At 39.4% G+C, this 24,298-nt stretch overlaps 2 protein-coding genes and 1 long non-coding RNA gene across 3 annotated transcripts; 2 read left to right on the plus strand and 1 right to left on the minus strand.

The window, feature by feature from the left end:
* The first annotated feature begins 1,417 nt into the window (after positions 1-1,417).
* LOC118777024 (stAR-related lipid transfer protein 6-like) lies at positions 1,418-6,213 on the plus strand. Its single transcript, XM_036527722.1, has 6 exons — positions 1,418-1,777; positions 2,138-2,187; positions 2,964-3,090; positions 3,388-3,505; positions 4,257-4,350; positions 4,862-6,213. Exons 1-6 carry the CDS (start codon positions 1,694-1,696, stop codon positions 5,004-5,006), a joined length of 618 nt encoding a protein of 205 aa, XP_036383615.1. The 5' UTR covers positions 1,418-1,693; the 3' UTR covers positions 5,007-6,213.
* A 117-nt stretch (positions 6,214-6,330) lies between these two features.
* poli (polymerase (DNA directed) iota) lies at positions 6,331-16,460 on the minus strand. The gene is made up of 10 exons (XM_036528067.1): positions 16,204-16,460; positions 15,498-15,620; positions 15,088-15,252; positions 13,048-13,194; positions 11,909-12,145; positions 11,320-11,498; positions 9,998-10,089; positions 8,636-8,769; positions 7,575-7,768; positions 6,331-7,238 (listed from the first exon to the last, which is right to left on the minus strand). Exons 1-10 carry the CDS (start codon positions 16,346-16,348, stop codon positions 6,495-6,497), a joined length of 2,160 nt encoding a protein of 719 aa, XP_036383960.1. The 5' UTR covers positions 16,349-16,460; the 3' UTR covers positions 6,331-6,494.
* A 2,137-nt stretch (positions 16,461-18,597) lies between these two features.
* LOC118777017 lies at positions 18,598-22,115 on the plus strand. The gene is made up of 3 exons (XR_005004931.1): positions 18,598-18,746; positions 20,117-20,245; positions 21,209-22,115. It is a non-coding gene; the product is annotated as an uncharacterized LOC118777017 (long non-coding RNA).
* The last annotated feature ends 2,183 nt before the right edge of the window (positions 22,116-24,298 follow it).

Here is a 24,298-nt window from a genome sequence, read left to right on the forward strand (position 1 = left end):
GACGTGCGAGCAATGTGCTCCTTGAAGTCCAGGTTGCTGTTGAGGATGATGCCCAAGCTCTTTGCTGACTGAGAGGATGGTATTGTGGTGCCATCAACGGTGATGGAGAGGTCATGCAGGGGTGAAGGGCTGGCTGGGATGAAGAGCAGTTCTGTTTTTCTGAGGTTCAGCTTCAGATGGTGGGATGACATCCATTTGGAGATGTCAGCCAGGCATGCAGAGGCATGCAATACAACATATAACATTACTGTGTCCTGCAGCCAGAGGTGGAAAACCCCGGCTTCAGAGAGTAAAAGTCCTACCATGTATTTGTTCTAGCCATTCACTAAACAAGGTGATTTCACTAATTAGCTCCTCTACCTGGCCGAAGAGTTGTGCTAATTAAATTCAGGTGGTGTAGTGCATGGGTGGAACAAATACGTGGCAGGACTTTTACTTTCTGAAGGCGGAGTTTTCCACCTCTGCCTGCAGCCAAACATTTAACATAACTTAATATGATTATCATCATGGAATATTGTTAACTAACAGCTAACATTCCCTCCTTTGTGAGGGAGAAAAATAATCACTCTGTAGTAAACTTTAAAACCTGTTAAAAGTGTTTTACATCTCCAAAATAAACACGTCACAGTATTGTCAGATGTTTAAGACTTTGCAAATAAAATTAATTAGTAATACATTTTTACATGGTCCAACTACAACAAGCTAAGCACACGCCGCTGAACAGAGAAACTGAGACAAATTAATACATTTTAATATTAGCAGGTTCGCTACCTAGCGATTCTAACTGTAATTCATCACGACACACAATGTCGGCTAGCTCGAACCAGACTATTTTGACTTTTACGTGTGGAAGCACTACTTGGCTCTGGCTAGGAAAGCAGGTGTGCCTTGTCCTCAAAGGTATGGGTTGGCTGGGCACAGCACACATCAATGCAGAACCGAAAATTAGGCCATTTTGGCATTTATGCTCGTGGAAGGGCTGTGGGAACCATGCACGGAAACGTTTAGCGAACACTTCCCCACGTATGGAGGCACTTTCTTACCACTGCTAACCTATTTCTTCACCGGAGAGGTAACTCTGGCCAGGAATGTAGGCCGAGTAATATAGGTCCAAGAGTTTTTAAACAAACAGTGAAATGTTTACATCTGTCCTCACCGCAGGCAATGTTCATGTTAGCTGATAGGCAACCATCTAAATAAATGTTACTTTTATAGTATGGAAATGGTAGCTGTCTATCTGGTACATTTAGGTCTGCTTCTAACTTAGTTGCTAGCTGCTAGCTAAAATTGCTACGTGAACAGCTAGCTGACTTGCGCAGTAACGCTGTGTGTTTTTGGTTGGCCACCTTGCTGGATTTCCCTGGCTGATTACGTAATTCATTCAGTGGCAGGAATTGTCGCTATTTAGCCAGGTGAATGATGGCATAGAGTTGTGCTGTCGGGTTTATCGTCGCTTTAACCACATTATTTTCATGTTGGCTATTTTCGTTAAGGAAACTGTTAATGATACCTAACTATAACTAACAAGTGATATGATTTTTAAATTAATCTTTTAAAGAATTTTGATTCTTGTCAGTCTAAAGCAAACTTTAGAAAGCAGCAGAAAACTTGGGTTATGTTGTAATAGAGAAATCTGACAAGTGTAGTTCGTCGTTTTACATACAGCTTTTGCTAGTATACCTGTTTATTAAGGATGGACTTAATAGCAGAGAATGTTGCCCGTAAAGTGTGGTCATATAATGAAGACGTTTCGGGATGGACTTTGGCAAAGAACTCTGTAAGGACCGTTGAACAGTAGCAAGTGCCTTTACAGGACAGTGTTCTGAATTCGCTTTTTAGTTATTTTAGAATAGAGTGTTTAGCACAGTAATGGCTATTGTTTTGTGAAAATTCTATTCCATATATTTGCAGTACATTGCCTTTTGTCCAGGTTTTAATTTGTCAGTGAGTCATGAGTTGAAAAGTCCATTTTTACGTACAATGTCTGTTTTGACATAATATGTTGGAACGTAAGATATATAAATAGACTGCTTTGTATTTAACTAGCTGTGTGAAAGATGAAGAAAGCATACTGGTGTACACATATTAATATGAATGTGCCTATGATGGGGATGACTGACTTCTTATTTTGCTACAGAATGGTATCACGGTGTCATGGAAACCATCCGGAGAATACGGAGGAAATTTGTAAGTAATCAGTCTATATTGTGAAGCAGCACCATTATTTCTCTTATAACAAACATGCTACAAATGACCTAATTTCAGCATGTTTCGTATGTTTTGCAACAATGGGGTGCATAAAAACAAATTCAATGGAGTGTAATGTGCTGTAAAATACACATCATCACATAATTTCAGGGCCAACCAGTAAGAGTTTCTTGCATGTTAATTTATGGGTGTGCAAATCTTGTGGAGGGGATAAGCGTTTCAGTTTTTGGTCCACCTATGCATGTCATTTTACCTTACCTATGGTTGTTGTTACTTATATATTCATGATGCTTGAGCATCATGGCACTGGTTTCTGGTCCTTGAAGAACATCAGTGACAACCAAATCTAACCAAGGACTATTGTCTCACAGTAGTTTAATTTACAATTATAATTTAACGTATAATTATAGTTTACAAATATCATATGTGTGATACATGTAGGCTGTAATTATAGGATAGTTGATACTTTCATTCAGAAAAATTCAAAAAGAATGTGAAAATAAACTCAGTAAAGGGTTCTGTTGCTTGTACCAAACCAAACCAGCATTCCGTATTAGGATGTTATATAAGAGTTTCTCATGACTGAGTGAATGTCTCACAACTGACTGATTTTTTTTTTCTCAGTAGAACTACAATAGCTGTCTTTGTAAATTGTGATAAAATGTGACAAAAATCTCTGGGACATGTTTTTTTCCTGCTTTGGAGTGCATTCTGGGGAAGATACTGTATACTGTGTGCTGTCTTTCTTTTTGAAGATACCGTGGTGAGGGAATTATTGAAGATACTCCTGAAAACGTCATTCCTTTTATGTATCTACCGGAAAACAGACTGAAATGGGACAAAGCCCTGAAGTCTTACTCAATTTTGGAGTGGATTGATGAGGTAATGATTCATGGCCTTGAAGCTTGATGATTAACTACACAGTGGATATGACTGAAGACAACTCTTTCACATGCCAGGCAATCAGGGTGAATGATCTTTCCTTTGTTCCTTCTGCTGCTCAGGAATGACAAGATAATCACCCAAACAAAACTATATTGAACAAAAATATTTATGACTTTGAAACAATGAAAATTCATGCACTATATTACTAATGATGATAATGATGATAAGAATAATGGTGGTGGTTAAGATGTGATTTTCCACTGCACATGTTAACATGCTTTGCAACCTTTACAGGACACTGCAATTTGCCATACAATCACCCACAGTTATGGCATGGGATTGATTTCTTCCAGAGACTTTGTTGACATTGTAAGGATCAAAAGATATGATGGAGGAATCGTAACTACAAACTGTGAGTATTGTAGAGGAATCTATATTGCTGTTCCCATCTCTTGTTCTATAATGTTAATAGGGCAGTTGTAATTAACATGAATCAATTTGTCAATTGTTTTTTATTTGCTCAATTTGGATAAGCTCAGAAAAGTTACATGGGGCACCTAAGCTAATACGAATTGACCGAACAACAACAAAAAACATGCCCTGTAGACCCTCCCAAAACCCAAAACAAAAATAGATTTGTGACTAAAAAACTACATCCACATTTGGTAATCGGCAGGTTAGGTTTACAACTGCAGCTGAAATGTGGTTATTGTTGATTTTGTTAGTTAAGTTAAAAGCAAACAACTCTAACACATGATAAAATGATAAGACTAGTGTTATAGCTTGATTTATAGGAGCCTATTATATTAGTCTGTTTGACTAATCTACATAGTCTACATTTAATGACTTCACCATTAAGTATGACTATTTACTAATGAATTTCCAAATGTTATTGTGCATAAAGTTCTGTATTAATGATTACGTGTGGCTTATTATTAATCTGCAGATAACTGATCAAATTCAAGGGGAACAACTATTTTTAAACTACTGACAACCCTAATGTTTTTTACACCATGTTTGAAGAATGTTGCTTACATGTTAATTTGACATAGAGCAACATCATTGGAGCTCAATTTGTGGATGGATTTATTCCCTAGCATGTGCTTTAGCTATTACTCGTAATACTCTGCAACAAACAAGTGTTCCTTACCTTTGTTTTGCAGCGATCAGTGTTGACTACCCACAATGCCCTCCATCTTCAGCTCATGTCAGAGGATGCAATAATCCCTGTGGATACGTGTGCTCTCCGCTGACAGAGTAAATTTATCACTGTGTCTGCATTCATAACATGAATGGTTGTTTTGTACAGAGAGTAGCATGGTAAAACAAGACTACACATAAAGACACAAAATATAGTCAACGTTGTTCCAAAGAGACCGTTATGCATATATAACATGAGAACAGTTTAAAGCCACATACACATAAGCATTTCACTGTTAGCAGTCGGAAATGTCACTCAGTGACTTACGTCATCAGATGGTATAATCATGGCAGTTTTCAAATAATTCAGTTTGGTTACCCTCCTCTATTTTTGTAATCTAACCCAGGGTCCCTGAGGCCTGGTGGTAAATCCTGCAAGTTTTATTTAAATTATTAACCAATTTACACCTAGTTCACCATGTGAATGATGTCCTATTTATATTAATGATGTTGTTGCAACCCCCCCCCCCCACACACACACACACACACACACTCACACACTCAAAATCTTCATTTGGCAGCTTGTTGGTGTGCATATTCTTATGGACTCCTGTGCTCATATTCCTAGGAATCCAGACCATTCCAAGCTGGTGGTGTTCATCCAGCCGGACCTGGGAGGAATGCTGCCCCGCTCTGTGGTAGAGTCAGCGCTGCCCAATAATGTCATCAACCTGATCAGCGATGCCAGAGCTGGAATAAAGGCACGGGGATAAAAAATGTGCTGGACATTTCAACAAACGAGAAAGGGAACAAACACCTTGGTGTATTCACCATAGGTTTAGGAAGATACCTATCCCACTGTCTGTACTGTAATTTATCACATCTGAAAATATATAGTATAATGAAATACTTTGGCTTACTTTTCTCTGTTCAGCGGCGATTTCCAGCATTTAAGCATGAGTCTTTAGATCAAAAAGTCTTTGAAGGTGTGTTAATCAGGTGTGTCCAAACTTTTGACTTGTACTGCATACAGTATATTTGCATGCTGACACAATCGGACCTCTTTGTATAATTCTTGGTTGATCATGCCGTGGTAAATGTGTGTGTAAGTTTTCCTGAACAGAACATGCCATGATTAAGGTGAAACAATCATAGGGTGTTCAGATTAATTCCTTTATCTAATTCTTATTATCTTTATCTTTTTGTCTGTTTACAAAAGAATGGACCTTTAGACCACCTAAATGATTTTAGTTAATTATATGTAGGTCTGTGTTTTCAAAGTGATCTGTTTGAAACTTTTTTGGAACTTTTTAGTGTGGCCTTGTGCAATAAATACTTACTATTGCATATGTGTGCCACTGCATTGTGTATATACTGTCTAATTCTACAAATCTACAAATCCAAACAAAACAAAAGCATACAGTATAACTGATTCTGGATTATCAGTCAATCAGATCATGCACTGTAAGTGAACACTGGTTATAAAAGTTTATGTTTTGTACAGGCACATTTTTGTGTGTCTCCACCCCTCCCTTTAACACCAAAACAGTAAAGAGGAAGGTGGACAGCTGAGAAAAATGAATAAACAAGCATAGGAAAAATATTTACTTTAATCACTGAATACAAAATAAGACTCATAACAAATTACTTGTGGTTTTTCAGTTTGTTTACAAAAGGGGATGGTGTTAATACTCACTGTAAAGGTCCAAATGATTGACAGGTCATTTAGAACATTTGGACAACATTTTAATTACTTTATTCAATTAGATTTATTTAATGAGCCTTTTGAACTGAATGAAGCCTTTGATTATCAAAGTCTGCTATGTTGTTTTGTGATTAAAATGTGGATAACCACTTCTACATAAGGGATTAAGAGATTTTTACTGAATGACATACCGATCAAACAACATTTCTCTCTACTTTTGAAATACCCTCAGCAATAAGCACTACAATGTATGCTTATGTCAGCTTAAGAAATTTCAAAATACTCTCTCTGTTTTAGTTTTAGTGACATATTTGACTAGCCACTGATATAACAGGTTTTAAGCATCCAAAACAGCTTTAGGTCTACAAATTCCAGCACTTTATGTGTGCTGTTCACGTTCTAAAAAAACAAAGGAAATTGCAGGCCTTTAAGAGAGTTGATTCAATGTGCTCCAAGCTATTCAGTTGAATTTATTTCACATCAGGTCAAGAAAGCATTTAAACCGAAATATGCATATACACATCACTAAGGCAGAGTGAGGACCACACCTGTAGGCTCAACAGGGCTTGAAGTATTTCAGCAAGTTATTGGATTGAGGGCTTTTGGCTGTAGTGGACTTTGTCTCTTTGGCTGGTCGTCTTCTCAGCATTTTTGTGGTGGGAATTTTTGAGACTGGTTTCTGCTGCCTCCACTCAGACAGTAACTCCCTTTGCAACTTTGCCGGCAGTTCTGAGAACACTATGGGGTCTATGTTAGGGGGGAAAACAGATTCAGAGGGTGGAATTTGTGATGTACTGTCTGTGTGGTTTTTCCCCTCAGCTCTTTCTTGGAATGAACAATGTGGATAACAGGGATCCCATTCGTCATCAGCTGAGCTTGGCTGAGTGTGCCTGCTGCCACTTTGTCCGATATACCAATGTGGAGCAGTGGGAGGGTCTTCCAATGTACACTCAAGGGTTTTCTCTGTGGTTGGGTGTTTCAGGGATGACCTTGCCTGATCTGCTTGGCCCAGTGCTGTGAATGAATGCACGTTTTTCCCAGTGGGACTGGGAGAAGATGATGAAGGTGTACTTGATTTCAGTTCCCTCTGTATGTAGCGCGGGAGCTGTTGGAAAACACTGGGATCAACCCCTGGGGGAGGTGAGGGAGGGCTTTCTGGTCCAAGAGTACAAGTCACTGAGGGCACCCTTTGTGATTTATCCTTTGCCATGGCAGCCTCTATGCCACGTACAAGTTCTGCCCCTCTGAGGCTTGTGTCACTGAAGCTAGTGTCAATTGTGTCTTCCAGGCAAGACTTCTCCTAAAGGTCCAGTATTCAAAAAACAGAGTTACTGCAGGATCACAGAAGGATACATCATGACATTTTATTACCTATCATCTGGTTTAATGATCTCACAAAGCCAGATAAATACCAATTTAATGCAACATTCTTCCTGGCTACAATTATTAGTGCTCCCTTGAAGGCACATTTTGTGTGGAAATACAAAATGGCCTTTTAAAAATCTTTAAATATAAAACTAGTCAATTCATTCATGAGGGCTGATGCCATCTTTCCATACTCCAAACAGTCATATTGAACATTAATATTAAATGAAAACCATATGAATTACTGAAGCTGCCATCTGATCAGCCTCACCTGATCTGCAGGTTTCCTGGGTGACCTTGGTGCGAAAAAGAAGCTGATTGAGCCCTTTCCATCAGCACCTCTGGCCTGCAGATTGCTGAAGCAGATGTTTATCAGGGTGAGGTGAAAGGGTTTTGTCCTGTCAATCATTTTGTGGAACAGCTTCATGGTGATGTTGACTAGAGGTGCTTTTGCGTCCTGGCCTCCTGTGTTCAGTGGAAAGGGAGGATTCACTGAACACACCATCAGCTTAAACCATGTGTTTAAATATTAACCCTAAAATCTTTTGGCAAAAAAATGAGCATGATCAGCCAGAGGCTGGAGATTTGAATCCTGAAATGAGCACTGCTGTTGCATAAAATATTTACTGGAACGATGCCACTACAGTCCAGCTAACTAATGGTCAGGAGCTATTCTATGAGAATAACAACACTCATGCTGTGTTTGGTCATGCATACTAAACGTACAAATTTACATTGCCTTTCAAATTGGTGTTTGTGTGGTGCATTGAAATAAGCTCTTCCGCAATGGTTCATTTTCAGGTTATTGAATTGAGTTATTGAAATAATTCTGAACAAAACTTTAAATTTTTTTCAACCTCCAATTGCCGATGCAGGTTTTGATTGTTTTGAGTATTTTAACTGCATTTATTTCAAAGAAATGATCCTAGGGGCCCTTAAAAAGTGTTACTTCCAAATTGTAATGCTTACAATTTCTCCTTGGTGAAGACATCTGTGAAGCCAGTAAACAACAGTAACTACAGAGCTAAGCAGCACTTGTTCAATTGTTTTTTTTATGCATTTTAACAACATTTATGGATGAGTCCAGCAGTCTAATTTATTTTAGCTAGGGCTGTTACTGTCATTAAATTTTGGTTGACAGTAACTGTTACCACCATGGTTTATGTTGGGCCCACAGGTGAAAATGTTTATTTTTTGGTCTTAAAACAATATTGTTACAATGGTTATTTGATTTTGGCCATGGTCAATGTCCATGACCACTGGTTAGATGGTCATATGGTTACCATGCCAGTCTTATGTGAAGTTATGGAGTGAGAGGCATCTGGCGGGAACCTGAAATGATCTTCTTTCCGATATTGCTGGGGATGGGACACTGTCTGCTCTCCCTACTGTACCACTTGTTGGTCGCTGAAAATCGTCGGATGGTCAGACGGATGGTCCCAGGCTGCCGCCCGTCTTTGTGCATCCTGAGGTCAAATGGGGATGAGGGAGACTTCAGCAAAGGCACGATAAAAAGTGACACCATTATGCAATAACTATGCGAGTAAAACATGCAAGATTTCACCAAGAGCATAATTTAGCTGTCAGTGTAACAGCATGGGGTGTTTCAAAGAATCAGGCAAAGTTGATTTATTTTACAACAGGATGTGGAGTGAAATAGGTGTAATAGATGGGCAGTTTTACTACACAACCTCACTGACCCTACTCTTCCGGACAACACTAATAAATAATAAAAATGTTAATGTGAGATGAGGGTTAGAGAGATCAGAGATCACAGCCTCCAAGCACCATGTGTTGGTGTTGATGTCAATGTTAACATGCACACTTGAAATATTCAGCTAATTAAATGCTTGGATCCATAAACAGATTTATTGAAAGTTTATGGGGAAATTGTTTTGAGCCAAAGCAACTCTCTAAAAAGAATATCACACACATCTATCTGAGGCCAAAATGGCAACATATACACTATATGGACAAAAGTATTTGGCCACACCCGTTTTCCAGGGTTTGGGCTAGGCCCCTTATCTCCAGTGAAGGGCAATCTTAATGCTTCAGCATAGGCCTTCTCGTCCAACATCAGTGCCTGACCTCATAAATGCTCAACAGAATGAATGGGCACAAATTCCCACAGAAACACTCCAAAATCTTGTGGAAAGCCTTCCAAGAAGAGTGGAAGCTGTTATAGCTGCAAAAGGGGAACCAACTCCATATTAAAGTATATGTATTTGAATACAATGTCATTACAATGTAATGGTTGGGCGTCCGAATACTTTTGTCCATATAGTGTATCTATCAAATACACCTTTGAGAATTTGACAGCAACACTATAGACCAGAAAGGTGTTTATTTATTTTCATTTAAAAGTGCTATTTAAGCGTAAGTCTGCCTGTCCATCACTGACATACATACATCCAGAAGACACATGGGGTAGGGTAATCAATGGTTAGCACAAGCTCTGTGGCAAAGACAGGAGCTGACATAAGGAGTATCAGCAAATCAAGGATGAAGGAACTTGGTGTATAAAACAAAAGACAATGAATGAATGTTTTTGAAAATCTTTGGAAAAACTAGATTTTGGTAATGAATTGACAATTAAAACTACAGTGCATGGTTGCATACTTGCTCATCTGATTTTAATTCCATTATTCCAAAATAATGGAAGACTGGCACAAAACAAATCAAGGGTGAAATTACCTATCCAGAAGGCTGGTCAAAAGTTCCTCTACCTTTTCCAAAACTTCTGTTTCTGTGGATATTTTCTTGAAGGAATCTTCATCACTAAGAGACTAAGCATAAAATAAACAAAGAAATAAATAACGTAATAAACCTGGATGTTGAAAACAAACATACAATCAATATATTTAGGGCTGTGCGATATGACGATACATATTGTGTGACAATTGAAAAACGTCTATCATTTCATATCATGCTCTATTTCGTTGTGTCGCAAAGTGTCGCACGCTTTACGGCAATTTTTTCGCCATTTGGATGACGCTTTGCATTCTTCCACACGGCACGGATGCAGGCAGGTAATTTGCATGAAGGTAACACAAACAAACATGGAGGAGAGTGAACGTGACAGAACTATAGCTGAAAAGTGTTTTCTATTTACCTTTTTATATTTTATACATTAATGTTTTATATTTTGTTACATGCTTAACCCTTTCGCACGTAACATTTTAATGCTGTGTGTTACGTTACATGGTTCGTTATGTTTTCATTAGCGTTATTAAGCTTCTCATAGTTTTCAGTTAGTATCTGCTATTTTTTTACGTTAAATCGCTGTTTCCCCAAAGCTAAAATTAGCTAGAATTTTTCCAATCTAGTGTTTTAATCGCACCAGGGTTAGCATAAGCGCTAAATGGCTAATCACACTGGTGTGACCGTACGCGCAAAAGGGTTAATTGAAAATTTGCACAAAGGTTCTAAATAAAAGGAGAAAAATAATCAAATATGAGTAAGTTCCTTTTATTTGTCGAGTATATAATTCAAAATGTAATAAGAAATAGGCCTTTCCATGTGGTCATTTTATATAAACTATTTATTCATTGAATTTACAGAAAATGTGCTGTATCGTGATATGTATTGTTATCGGGATATGAAATGACCTATATCAGGATATGAGATATTGGTCATATCGCACAGCCCTAAATACATTCGGCGTATTCCATCCAACACTGGAGAACTTGTCAGTCATATTTGATTTAACTCCTGTGGATCACAAGGAAACTTTTCAGTGTGTTTTTTTGATAGATGTTATGAAACACGTATTAATATTATATTACTTGATTGTCATATAGCAGATGCTCTTATCCAGAGAAACTTTCATAGGTTACAATCTTTATATATCATCCACTTATACAACGCATAATTTACTAAGGTGATTTTGGGTTAAGTACCCAGCAGCAGTGCCCCAGCAGTGAACTGAACCAGCAACCTTTCAGTTAAATGCCCTGCTCTTTGCATTATGCAACAGTGCCTCCATATTAATGATAATATTCGTCTCCCTCGTGTACCTGCGGTGGGCCAGTGGGAGTGACAGGGGTGTCGTCGATCCCCAAGCTGAGGTTGTGAAGGTGATGTGCGGCTGACACTCCAAATTCCTTTCCCAGCTGTGTTAGGGGGAAACACTGCAAGTCCCTCACACTGCTCAACCCCAGGGTCTGCAACCTCTGCGCCGTTCTGTGTCCCACTCCTAGAAAAAGGGCACTGCTGGCCAACAACAGCGACAGGCTACACCTTGCATGAGTCCTCCCAGGTCAGATACCTCATAGTTCCCAGGAGACAGCTTCAGGATTTTTCGCAAAAAATTGTCACCATTTCATCACACTGTTGTGACACTTAGTCACTTAGCAAGCACTCCAGTTACAATATTCCATGATACACTTCTGTGAAAACTTCATATTACTCTCATAATATCCCCTGCAAGTCTTGTAAGGTGGATGCATCATGCATGCACTCAGCTGATAAATGTTTGGTACGTCCAACTTAACATGCTAAACACTTAGAAGAAACTTAGATGCCATTTAATTTTAACTCAGTCCATTTAATCCAAAATTAGACAGAGAACATGACCCAGGAGATGGACTAAACAGAGCACCTCACCTGGCACTTTCCGCAAGCCATCTTGGCTTCTCATTAGGTCTGCTGTGCTCTCTGGCAGCACAGTGGTTTGTTGATTCGGCTTGAAGGTGCCCGACACCAGTTTGGCCAAGAGCTTGTTGGTCGCAACTCCTGCACAGCCTGTGAGGCCCAGTTTTGTGTGAAGGGCTGCCCGCACCTTGGCTGCTATATGGGAGCCAACAGCCAGTCTCATATGGGTCTCTGCTCTAGTATCAAGGGCTGGGTATGCAACAAAAGAACCAAGCATCACTATGAAGGTGTCCCTGTACAGTACCTATACCCTTCTCTTAGCTCCTGCCTCACAGACATATTCTAGGATATCCCAAAAGTTAGGCGAGAAATGCAGCAAGTGTTTAGGGGATCATTAACCTAATGAATATCCCTCTTTTGTTGTTGTTGAACATCTTTACTGGCTATGAAGCAAGGGGCATCCTACAATCGCTTATGTGATGTTCACCCACTGATTTCATGCAGGTGAAGGAGCACTTCCCAAAAAAAGCATTTTTCTGCGCTGTCTTCATCCAAATTAAACTGGTCAAAATACTAGCAAAAATGTAATATATGTAATAAAACATACATTATAAGTAATATAAACATAACATGGTAATACAAACAAAAAGATTATTGTAAAACATTAATAATAATCACAAATACAATTCAGATTAATGTATATACACATATACATTATCATGTTTTCATGGTGAAAGAAAAACCTTGTTTTGCCATTTGAAGTTCGCACCTGGTCTTACTGAGCATTTGGCAGTTGTCAGTAAGGCCGTTTATTGATCAGAACCACATCAGTTAGTAGTCTGTCGAAGAATTCCTCCAATCAAACGTCTTTAGCATATTAAGATCACTGGTGAACTGTAGTAGTGACTCCTATCTAAATTACACTCACAGTAGTCGCTTTTCACATCACCTCCTGTTGACCTGAAATGTTGACTGCTGTTTGTAAGTGGTCAACATACAATGTTAACATTGTGAACTTGCTTATTCTCCAATAACAAAAGGATTTTGATGCTACAACTTTTAATATGCTTATATTAAATAAGGAGCTTGCTTATATTTAATAAGGAGTGACAACCGGGCTGTTTTTAATGCATAGATCACAAAATACTTGCATTGCTGGTTGTATATGTGACCGTTGACAGTAAAATCATAAGGTACTGGCTCCTGTCTCAGCTTGGCCTCCACCATATCTGTGACGTCCATGAAATTCTCGTCAAAGCCCAGTCTCTCCACAAGTGGAGAATACCCCTCTAGCAGTTCTACACAGAGAGAAGACAGAAATGTACAGTGCATTCATAAAGTATTCAGACCCCTTCACTTTTGACACATTTTGTTATGTTGCAGCCTTTTGCTAAAATCATTTAAATTCATTTTTTCCCTCATCAATCTACACTCAATACTCCATAATGACAAAGCGAAAACAGGATTTTAGAATTTTTTGCAAATTTATTAAAAATAAACTGAAATATCACTTAGCTGTGCGCTTAGGGTCATTGCCCTGTTGGAAGGTCTACCTTCAGCCCAGTCTGAGGTCCTGAGCACTCTGGAGCAGGATATTAATAAGGATATAAGGATATCTCTGTACTTTGCTCCGTTCAGCTTTCCTTCAACCCTGACCAGTTTCCCAGTCCCTGCTGCTGAAAAACACCCACATAACAAGATGCTGCCACCACCATGCTTCACCCTTGAGATGGTATTGCACTGGGGATGAGCGGTGCCTGGTTTCCTCCAGACATGACATTTAGAATTGAGGCCAAGAGACCGGAGAATCTTGTTTCGCACAGTCTGAGAGTCCTTTAGGTGCTTTTTTGCAAACTCCAAATCATTCATGTGCCTTTATTGAGGAGAGGCTTCCGTCTGGCTACTCTGCCATAAGACCCAGAACAGTGGAGTGTTGCATTCATGGTTGTCCTTCTGGAAGTTTATCCCATCTCCACACAGCCAGAGTGACCATCGGGTTCTTGGTCACCTCTCTTACCAATGCCCTTCTCACCCGATCGCTCACTTTGGCCGGGTGGCCAGCTATAGGAAGAGTCCTACTTGTTCCAAACTTCTTCCATTTAAGAATTATGGAGGCCACTGGGCTCTTGGGAACCGTCAATGCAGCAGAATTTGTAGCCTTCCCCAGATCTGTGCCTCGACACAATCCTGTCTCTGAGCTCTGCCAGCAGTTCCTTCGACTTCATGGCTTGGTTTTTTCTCTGATATGCATTGTCAGCTGAGAGACCTTATATAGACAGGTGTGTGCCTTTCCAAATCATGTCCAATGAATGGAATTTGTCACAGGTAAACTCCAATCAAGGTATCATCTCAAAGATGATCAAGAAATGGGATGCACCAGAGCTAAATTTCAAGTGTCATAGCAAAGGGTCTGAATACTTAAGTCAATGTGATATTTCAGTTTTTATTTTTAATAAATTTGCAAAAATTTCTAAAATTCTGTTCTCACTTGTCATTATGGGGTATTGAGTGTAGATTGCTGAGGGAAAAAATGAATTTAAACATTTTTTGCATATTTAGCTGCAAAATAACAAAATGTAAAAAAAGTGAAGGGGTCTGAACACTTTCTGAATGCACTGCATGTGTGAATATTATTCAAACATGTATGAGTTACAGTGAACTGCAATTCTACTGTAAATGTCAGTGATTGAAACAACTACCTTTGATGTACTGAATAACAAAACAGTCACAGCAATCTAAGCGGACTAACCTTTCATGAGCCATATGGTAATGTGGCATGAATTGACTTTATTAAGAATTCAACAAAATATCATTATTATAAATCCACATAATCTTCATTACAATCTTCAAGCTCATTGATGAGTTAAGCGAAGTCACAATTCACAATGTGTGAAACTGCATCTTTATACTCAGACCAATCATACATATTGGATGTAAGCAAATGGTAGAAATTTGGGATCTGGGATCTCAGCTCTCTAGAGGTTAATTCAAGCCACAAAAATATTATTTACTCAGTAGTAATAAAAGTATGAGTTCATTAAGTATGTAATACATAATCAATACCTACTACACATACAGATATATACAGCACATTCTCTCATAGAATATGTGCATCTTGTTTAAAAAAAAAAAAAACGTGATTTCACTGGGATGCTCTGTGTCTCTTTTAAATGAGCGAAAAGGTGGATTACCTGTGACTTTGTAGGAAATCTCCCTGTAGTGAGTGAGATCCTCTCCACTGACCAGCACCAACTGTGGACACCTCTCCTTGGCGGTCGTCACAAACATAAGCTTGGTCACGCCACACTCCCTGGCCACGTAGTTACAGGTCACAATGATATTCTTCTGTTGAATACCTACACACAAAATTAATGTGATGAATAAGGCTGGTACCTTTCATGTTCTGTCATTTAGATTTTAGTTACCAAGATAAAAAAATGAAAACATCATCTATGACACAAAGAATACATGTTTGTCAGAATAAAAATACATTTCCCTCAGTAATAGAAACTGCATGTTAAATCAAGCAGATCACATTGCTGGTATGTATTAATGTTAGACATCTGATGAAAATTTGCACAAGACTGCTTCAGTAAATCACCTAAAGGCATGTTCCGTAACTCTGGGTTCCGGATCATTTCCACCTGGGCATAGAAACAGTCCAGGTCAAAGTGCAAGATTACCCTCTGGGAGGGAGCTTTCATGGGGGCTGTGCCAAGGGTCTCTAAAACAAAGCAAGATATCCACTGTTATCAGGAACAATTGTGTAAATTAACTGTGATTCTAAACAGACATCCCACAAAGTTCTGTATGTGCTGCAATACTTGTTGCTGTCAGGTTCATTGACAGTAGCAAGCAAACCCCTGCCACTTCATTGACGTGGATTTATTTAAGCATTACTAAAACACTGTAACCTAAAAGGAATGTGACATTAAGTGTAGTCAATCTGAATGATCTGACCTATGCTTTGTGTCACACTTTAAACACAATGACAGTCGTAAAGGAAACGGTCAGACGAAACTGGAAACCGGACTCTAAGAATGTATTGATGCATTAGGGGCATCCTGGAAAAATTGCATATAGCACTGTGCAGATTCGGCAGCGATCTTCCCTATGCATTCAGCCAGTCTTTTGCACAAGAGGTTATGGCTACCAACATGACCAGCACTGTGGTCAACGTGTTCGCAAAGCATCTGAGACCTTTTATCCAAACACATATGCCGAAAGCATAGCACTGCACAGAGAGGCAAGTTACGGTATTCCTTAAATGCATAAAATGCGTATAATGACTGTATACATGTGCTTACTTCTACATTTACTAAGAGAAGAAGTGGCCGTAATGGGATGAATTCCTTCCTGTACCCTAACGTTATCCGAGAAATTGCGTGTCCAGTCAATGTCATCATCACTGTCCACCGACATCTCTGCATCACGTTCATAGCATATATCCATGCTCCACTCCAAAAGTACGTCTCCCGTACTTTTTACTTTCTAGGTAGTCACTGTAACGTTACTTCTACAGCATGCGTCAGTGGAGATCTTTCGTAGCTGCTGGAGACGGCTGTGAACATGGACGGTTGTGAACTTTTCCTTGGTTTTACTCATTTTTCATAGAGAATGTGAAGATACGTCACGCCGTGTTGCATGTTGGGACGGGGGCGCAGTCTGTCTGTTTACTCTGCCTGCTACGGTGATTACCTGCATACAGTATCCAGTGTTTCCCCACACATAGACTTTACTTGGGCGGGCCGCCCATGTATATTAACGGCCGCCAAAGTATATTTGGCGACCCATTTTAGTATTTTTTATTTTTATTTTTTATCCGTCCGATAGAACGACGCCATCCGCGATCGATTATTTTCTACCGCTCTGCGCTGACCTTTCCGAGTGTAACCAATGATTTTACAGTGTGACGTACTGGAACATGGGCGGTGCGACACCGGCGTGAAATATAAACATTGAATTTAAAGATCCAATCAAGTCAAGCAAGTCAAAATGGAGGACAAACTAGAGAAGCATATACAGTGTGTGCCAAGCTTTTCAGAGTTTTACGACACCACTTCGAAGTGGTACCACGACCTCGCTAAAAAAAAAACGATGCATGGCGCAAAGTTAGCATCGAGATGGGGCTATAGGTTTCTAGATTCGGCTGTAATAATTTATAGTTATTAGCTACATACCCGGCATACTTAGAAGCTTTCTGCGTCCCTGGTTATTAGCTAGCTAGCTAAGTTGTTCTGTCAAAGTGCCAAATCCAAACGTAAGTTTATAGTATTAACGTTACAGAGCTACAAAAAACTCGATAGCTAGCTAGTGTATTACTATCCCTGTAAGCACACATACATTTCCGAGACGTCTATGCGATGTATACCGCTAGATCTGGAAGAGGTATTTAAAAGAGCGTTTGCTCATCTGGAAGACGTCTCTGAGTCATCAGATGTGAATGTCTACGGTTTAACAACAAATCCCAAAAACATCCCAAAAGTTTTAAACATTAAAGATCCCGAGACAGCAACCTTTGTGAACCCACATTCTACGGGCTCTTTTCCTCCGTTGGCGAACTATCAGAGCAATTGCCAGGGCTTTTTTCTGTTGTTTGCCGAAATACATGTTCAGCGGAGTTGTTGAGATAGTAAGTACTTGAGGTTCTGTCTTTGCCTTATTTCTCCCGCTCTCTACTTTTTCAAAATAGCGCTTCCATGATTACATATTACATACAATTTAAAAAGTGTAATTTGTTTACATATATATTTGCACTCCTCTGCCTGCCACTTTACAATCTGATGTCGTGTTACTTTGTCTATTTTATTGTCTTGTTATTGTCTTGTGTATTTATTCAGTTGTATTGAATGTAGCACCGTTTCAACGTTATTTCAACCCTACTGTATGCTGAAGATGGATGGACTGACAATAAAATCTCTTTGACTCTGACTCTGACTTACGTATCTAGGACGCTTGTCATGTGGAGGACTGAGAGGCACGTCAAGCCTATACTGAGCGTTGCGTTCACGCCCCAATGCTAGCCAGCAGCTTAATTGTAGTCTGACTCTGGTAGTAGCTTCGAATTCAATGAAAGAAAGCGGCAACGATGCGTTGGTAGCTAAAAGACTCGGGTGTATTCAGCACATGTAATGTGACCTTTGCGCAGCAGGTTCTCCTGGCTAAATATAAAAAAAGATTAAGATTAATTGCTCTGACAAACAGTCATCTTTGTACACACTAAAGAGTTCTATTCTTATTTTTTTTTTTACGTTGTCTTACTCTTCCCATGTGGGTAGGTGGAAGAGACGGTTGGATCTGTGAAATATCTTATGTGAAATTAAAAGAAATATTATATAAATCAAAATATTGTGTTAAAGGTCACACATATTTGCTGTTTGTCACATGTAGTAGACCATTTTTTGCCGGCAGGTAATGCCAGCCACCACCACAAGTGTATTTCAGACCTGTGGGAAACACGGAGTACCTTTTGGTTTGTTTGACTAAAAAGTTGTTTAAATCGTTCAATTCTGATGGAGAAGGGGAAAGAAAGAAAAGGTACCCTACCAGGAGAAATTAAATCGCAATGCCAAGCAACGGTATTTGGACAAACTAATAACGATAAATAGCATAGATCCATACGACTTGGCAGCTAAGACTGGATCACAGACCCCGATGCACTACCTCCACTCACATACCCAGACATTGTATTATCTCGTTTTTGGACTGAGTGCGTACGCTTTGCGTGAGTTTAAAAGTTATAAATCCCTAGGAGCTCGTGAACAGTTTTGCAGTGGCTGGGTGCCAGATCTGCTCATTCACAAGCCGGCAAACTGCGGAGCACAAAAAGAGCACAGTCATACTCGCAAAGGTAAGGTGACACTCCTCTTTTTGGCCCATTTATTAAACCAAACAAAATACAAAACTTTAAAAAACCTGCAGCAATGTGATTGTTTTATTGAATCATAGGCAGTGGGTTTGATCAGTCGCATTATTAATAAAAAAGATTTGCTATAATCTTGGACCTCCTTCTTACTGCAGCTACCACCTGCTTCCATTCGTGTTTTTTCGACGCAGGAAAGGCGAAAAAAAAAAACGTATTCCATTGTCCAGTTTTCTCCCTGAACGATGGTGTGGCCTACTATGGCAGTTCTTGATGCAGCAGCACTGACCTACCATGGCGACGTTTTTCAGAATCGCGACAGAAAATCAAAACACAGACTCCAACTCAAGAACAGAAAGGCAGTCGAATCCGTGGATCTTCTGGCCAATCGATTTCCGTTTCAAAAACGAGAATTGATAAACAAAAATTAAAGATTACTCGATTTTCATTTTAAACATACAAAATTGGAAAACGAAAATCAAGTCGTTTTCTGTTTTCCTCACCAGTTTCATGTCTGAAATTACAAACAACGAAATCACTCTCGTCTTTTTAAGATTCATGAGCCTAAATTCAATATTCATTCGCTCTTCAGTAGTCTACACTAGGCTACATGTTGGCTTTTCAGCAAGCATGGCGGCCTTAGAAACTTTTGCTCGTGAGATAGAAGAGATGGTTAAACGCAGAATGTCCTACGCGGAGATTGCATCGGCGCTTAATGTTAATTATGACATCCACAGAGGATGTTCTGAGCGAAGTATCCGGCAATTTTGCACAGAGCATGGTTTAATTAAGAGGCCATTGACCAACGACCAACTGGAAATTGAGGTGGCTAAGGCTGTTAATGAGGTAGGCTACATTAGTAAGCGATAGAGTAAGTTTCACGCACGGTCAGTTTGACAGCCTACGTCTCCAGACTCGACAGATGTCACAGCCTACGTCTTATCTGTCTCTTCACTTAGGGTTGAGCTGACGATCCATATTTTACGTAGTTGCACACACTTGTGCAGCCTACCATACGCATAACGTTGCAGAATAAGCTATGCATTGCACCACACAATTATGCCAGATAGAAGGTCCTAATAAATGCTCTGTAGTTGACCCTACAGATGCATTCATATGTTATTCTAGTCTACTCTTCTCTCTCCTCTCTCTCAGACACACACACACACACCATTATCCTGTTTAAATGGCTTGACCTAGGCCTACATACCATGCATATTAGTACATGGCATGTAATAAGCAATTAGGCCTAATACCAAATGTCATTTAGCATATTAGTAGGCCTATCAGTAATTCACCCCCTCCTCATACCCCATATAAGACATATTTCCTGTGTTACTGCATTCTTATGCCTACAGGTTGGCTCATCATATGGCCGGAAACTGCTTACAGGCTATCTATCTGACAAAGGAATAAAGGTCGGACAGAAACGGGTTGGAAGTATTCTGAGGGAAATCAATCGACCCTATCATCAGGCACAATGCAATGTAAGCATTTGATATTCTAATTACAACATGTCATCTTCCGGCTCTGTAAGCCTAGGCTGACATAGGCCTATGCTGTGCTACGTCATTTGGGGGCCAATTGGAATGTTTGCAACATGCATTTTCATGTTTTCAAATGCATGTTAGCTAATGCATGTTTCTTTAGGGTGCAAGAAACCTGAACCCTACTCTGTACACTGCACAATACATGGGACACGATCCATATTGATCAAAATGAGAAGCTTGCTATGTTTGGGGCTACTCATGTACTGGCAATGATTCAGCTGCAAGATTGATACAGATCACCTGTAATTGCAATTGGTGCTGTCCAGGTCTAATGGGAGGGATGCAATTACAGGGATTTTTCACTGTAAGGCCAGCATCACATAAGCCAGGCAAACACTGAAACCTCCAATGTCACTGTAATATACTGTAGTTACTACCATAAAACATAGAATAGTGGCATGGCTTAAGAATGAACTCTGAGCTTTGTTCTATACTGAGAAGGCCTGGTCCTCAACCACTAGAGGTGCAGTCTTGTTGAGCATGTAGATGGCCAGTCACCACAAAAGCCTATAAACCTACAGTACAACAATGATACATTAGCATTGTGATATTAAATTACTTTTATATCCCATTTTTAGAACCACAAAATTGAGAGAATATGGCCCAAGATAAATGAAAGGGTGAACTGCCCATTAAAGGCAGCCATGGTGCAGTTGGTGGACCAGGATGTACTTAATATGGAGGATAACATTGTGAAATACTGTACATCTCAGCTTCTTTGTCAAGTGAGCCACATTGGTGTTACTCGTGCAGTGAAGGCATGGAATGCTCATTCAATACCAGGTTGCCAAATGCATTGATTTATAACATTTAAAATGTATTCCTGGCACTTTTACTGAAATTTCAAGCAGTATCTTAAATTTTGACCCAGTGTCATTATTCTTATATTGTTTGTTTTAGGTAAGGGGATACCAAATGTCCTTGCTGGTGATGGCTGCAAGACTTTGCTTTGAAGAAGACCCCTACCCCACAGAAGAAGCAAAGTTAGGGGCAGAAAGGGAGTTTTGTACTCTTTTTCCTAACATAACACCATTGTTTGAAACATCACAATTATCAGCCCTACCAAGAAGCACTGATGTACCTCATTGATATCACACATAGATATGTTTAGTTTGAGCACAACAAGGCTAAAATACAACTGCAGCCTACAAAGATACCTTCTCACCCCTCTCACACAATATTAAACAGGCACTATAAAACAAAATGAAAGCAAAAATTCAAGAATCTTCTTCTTTGGATCTAGATGATCAGGTAGGATAACCAAGATATGGTGAGGCCTCTGCCTTGTATAAAAATTTAAACTGCATCACACCAATAGTTGTGTGAGGAGAAACATACCCTTCTTTTCCCCTACCACTGGGCAAAGGTAAGAATACATTAATGAACATATGATTACATTAATGAACATATGATTAAAAATAGTGATAGCATTTAGGCTTGCTCCAGAAAAATGCAGAGTCAGTCCTGGCAAAAAAGGTGTTCAATCAGGATACATGTCTATTTATACGGCTGTGCCCAGCCGGAGAGAGGCAAGCACAGTGTGGTCCTGCGTCTCTGCATCTCTAACTAGACAGAGGATCAACCTGACTTACAAACGACTACATGGCTAAACCGTTATCCTGGAGTTTACCACATAGGTCTGATGACAGAGGGGAAAATGACAAGAGTACAATGACATCCTAACAAGCTGTTCAAAGATTCAAGATTCAGCGTAGCTTTATTGTCTGTCTTGTGACCATAGCAGAAACCAGAGATTGTTGGTGTCATTCCCAGATTGCAGAGCTGGTCACTTGCATCCTTTAGCTGATCCAAGAAATAGCATGTGGGGTGTGTCAGCCTTTTCAGTTGAACCACATGTTTATGTTTGTGTTCATTAGTCAGCCTGTGTAGTTGTGGCCCTGCTGTATCTATGTGTGATGTCATGTCATGTCATGTCATGTCTTTGTCTGGTGCATAATGTAAGCTTGTTATCTTATCTCTCAAGACATAGTAACACATAGATAAGACTACTCAGGAATAATACAGGAACACAGCGGCATGTAAAAGATGACTATAGAAATTGTGGGAGAATACATAACAGAAGTAGTTCTTCTACAATTGTTACTGTAACCATGAAGACATGAAGGAAATATTCTGATTCACAATTCCTTCAATAAACACAAGCCCAGCAAATGACAATGTTTCAGCATACAACAAACTTACCTTTGCAGATCAAGCAACAGAAGATGGCTTTAATTTCTTCTGCTTGTTGAGGTGCAATTGTCAAAAATACTACAGCATTGCTGAGTTCAGAAAGGTTCCTCAGTGAGACAGCAACTCCTCTAAGGCCTTGTGCTGATGACACCACTTCATCAATCCTTTCAGAAATCTCTTGCAGGCACGTTTGGAGATCATCTCTCTGGCTAAAACAACAAAAGGTACAACCAATGTCACTGATTACTCTAAGGGCACATCACAAAGTCAAAACACACAAGACTCCTGTTAGATAAAAGGTACCTTAGTCAACAGTGTAGTACCTTGTAGGATATCTAAACAGAAAATTCATTATCTGGGATACCAAAAAAGTAATCAATGTAAAGAGGTGGATGTCTAAACATGATACTGTATATTACTCGCAATTAGAGTTATTATTGTTTTGCAGACCTTTTGTAAATAAAGCTTTGCCATGGGTATAAAGCATTAGCTAACATGTATCATCAACAGGCAGGGAAAGATGTTAGAATTATATGGTAAAAACGTTTTTAAATGTGTTTCAGGATTAATGTAGTTTTTATTTTGTGAATAATGTAATTTGAAATTGCAAAAATGCACTTCTGTATTTGTAAGTTGTCTATTTGTATTTGGGTGTATTTGTACACTCTGCACACAATCAAAACAAACAAAGATCAGGGCCCAAAATTGCAAATTGTTTTGTAATGTATCTAATGTGGAAAGACCCCATAAGATGGTAAAAATGGCCTCTTTTGTATGTTCTGGTCTGCAAAAACAGACATCTTCGTAATCTTCATCTTCATCCAGTTACAGTTACTGTTACATTTTGGTTTCAGCAAACCATTGATACAGCTTGACCTGTACTGTAGCAAAACTATAAAGGACTGTGGTTTAAATGGGGTTTGAATACATGACCCTCAAACGTAAAGTACAGTACCCTAACCACTACAACGTGGTGTGCCATTCAGTCTCACACGTGAGCTGGATTACTCTGCTCTTGTACTGAACGTGGATGTTGTTGGTGTTCTTCAGTGCTCCGGACATAGAAAAGAGCAGTCGGGGAGTATTATTTATATACCATATTGGGCCAAATATAAGGCAGTCCTTATCTTTTTAAAGAGCAAAATTTGAAAACTTTTGACCTAATAGCTAATAGCACTTTATTGAAAAAAAGCAATGAATAGTGACAAAAAATCCCCCCCCTCACATAAGCAGCAGGAGTGTGCAATCCTCTTCCTGTACTCAACCAACAAACATTTATAAACTACTAAAGTCCCACAGTGCACTACAGGAAACCCAATGCAAAGAGGAGGATTTAACATTTTGGCAGAAGTGTATTAGTTCCTCTTCTGCTCTGCTAAACCTTTAAGTAGCTGAACCATTTTTGTAAGCTGATGCACAAAATTTAAAAAAAAAACCAAACAGAAAGTCCTCGCATATACATGTCTTCTTTGACCCTCGTTTTGGGCAAGCCCCTGATGAAAAGGCCCTTTCATGCAGCCTGTGTGTGCTCTTTCTTTGACTCATGGCAGTTGATTTCCGGGACATATCACTTGCCTGCGTCATGTGGTTCCCACCAACAGCAGCCCTCTGCACCCAGTAAGACTGACCACATGTGGGTTCAACTAGATGAAGGCTGTGCTGCTCAGATATGCATCTCAGAGTGTTACGCTGTAATGAGTTCATTTGAATGAATACTGTGACAAATCAACAAAATGACTGGGTAAGAGAGGGCTGAAGTGCTGTAGTCAAGAGAACTAAATTTGTTACCAGAAGGTT

Source organism: Megalops cyprinoides, chromosome 4 (assembly GCF_013368585.1).
Source record: "Megalops cyprinoides isolate fMegCyp1 chromosome 4, fMegCyp1.pri, whole genome shotgun sequence".
Classification (NCBI taxonomy): domain Eukaryota; kingdom Metazoa; phylum Chordata; class Actinopteri; order Elopiformes; family Megalopidae; genus Megalops; species Megalops cyprinoides.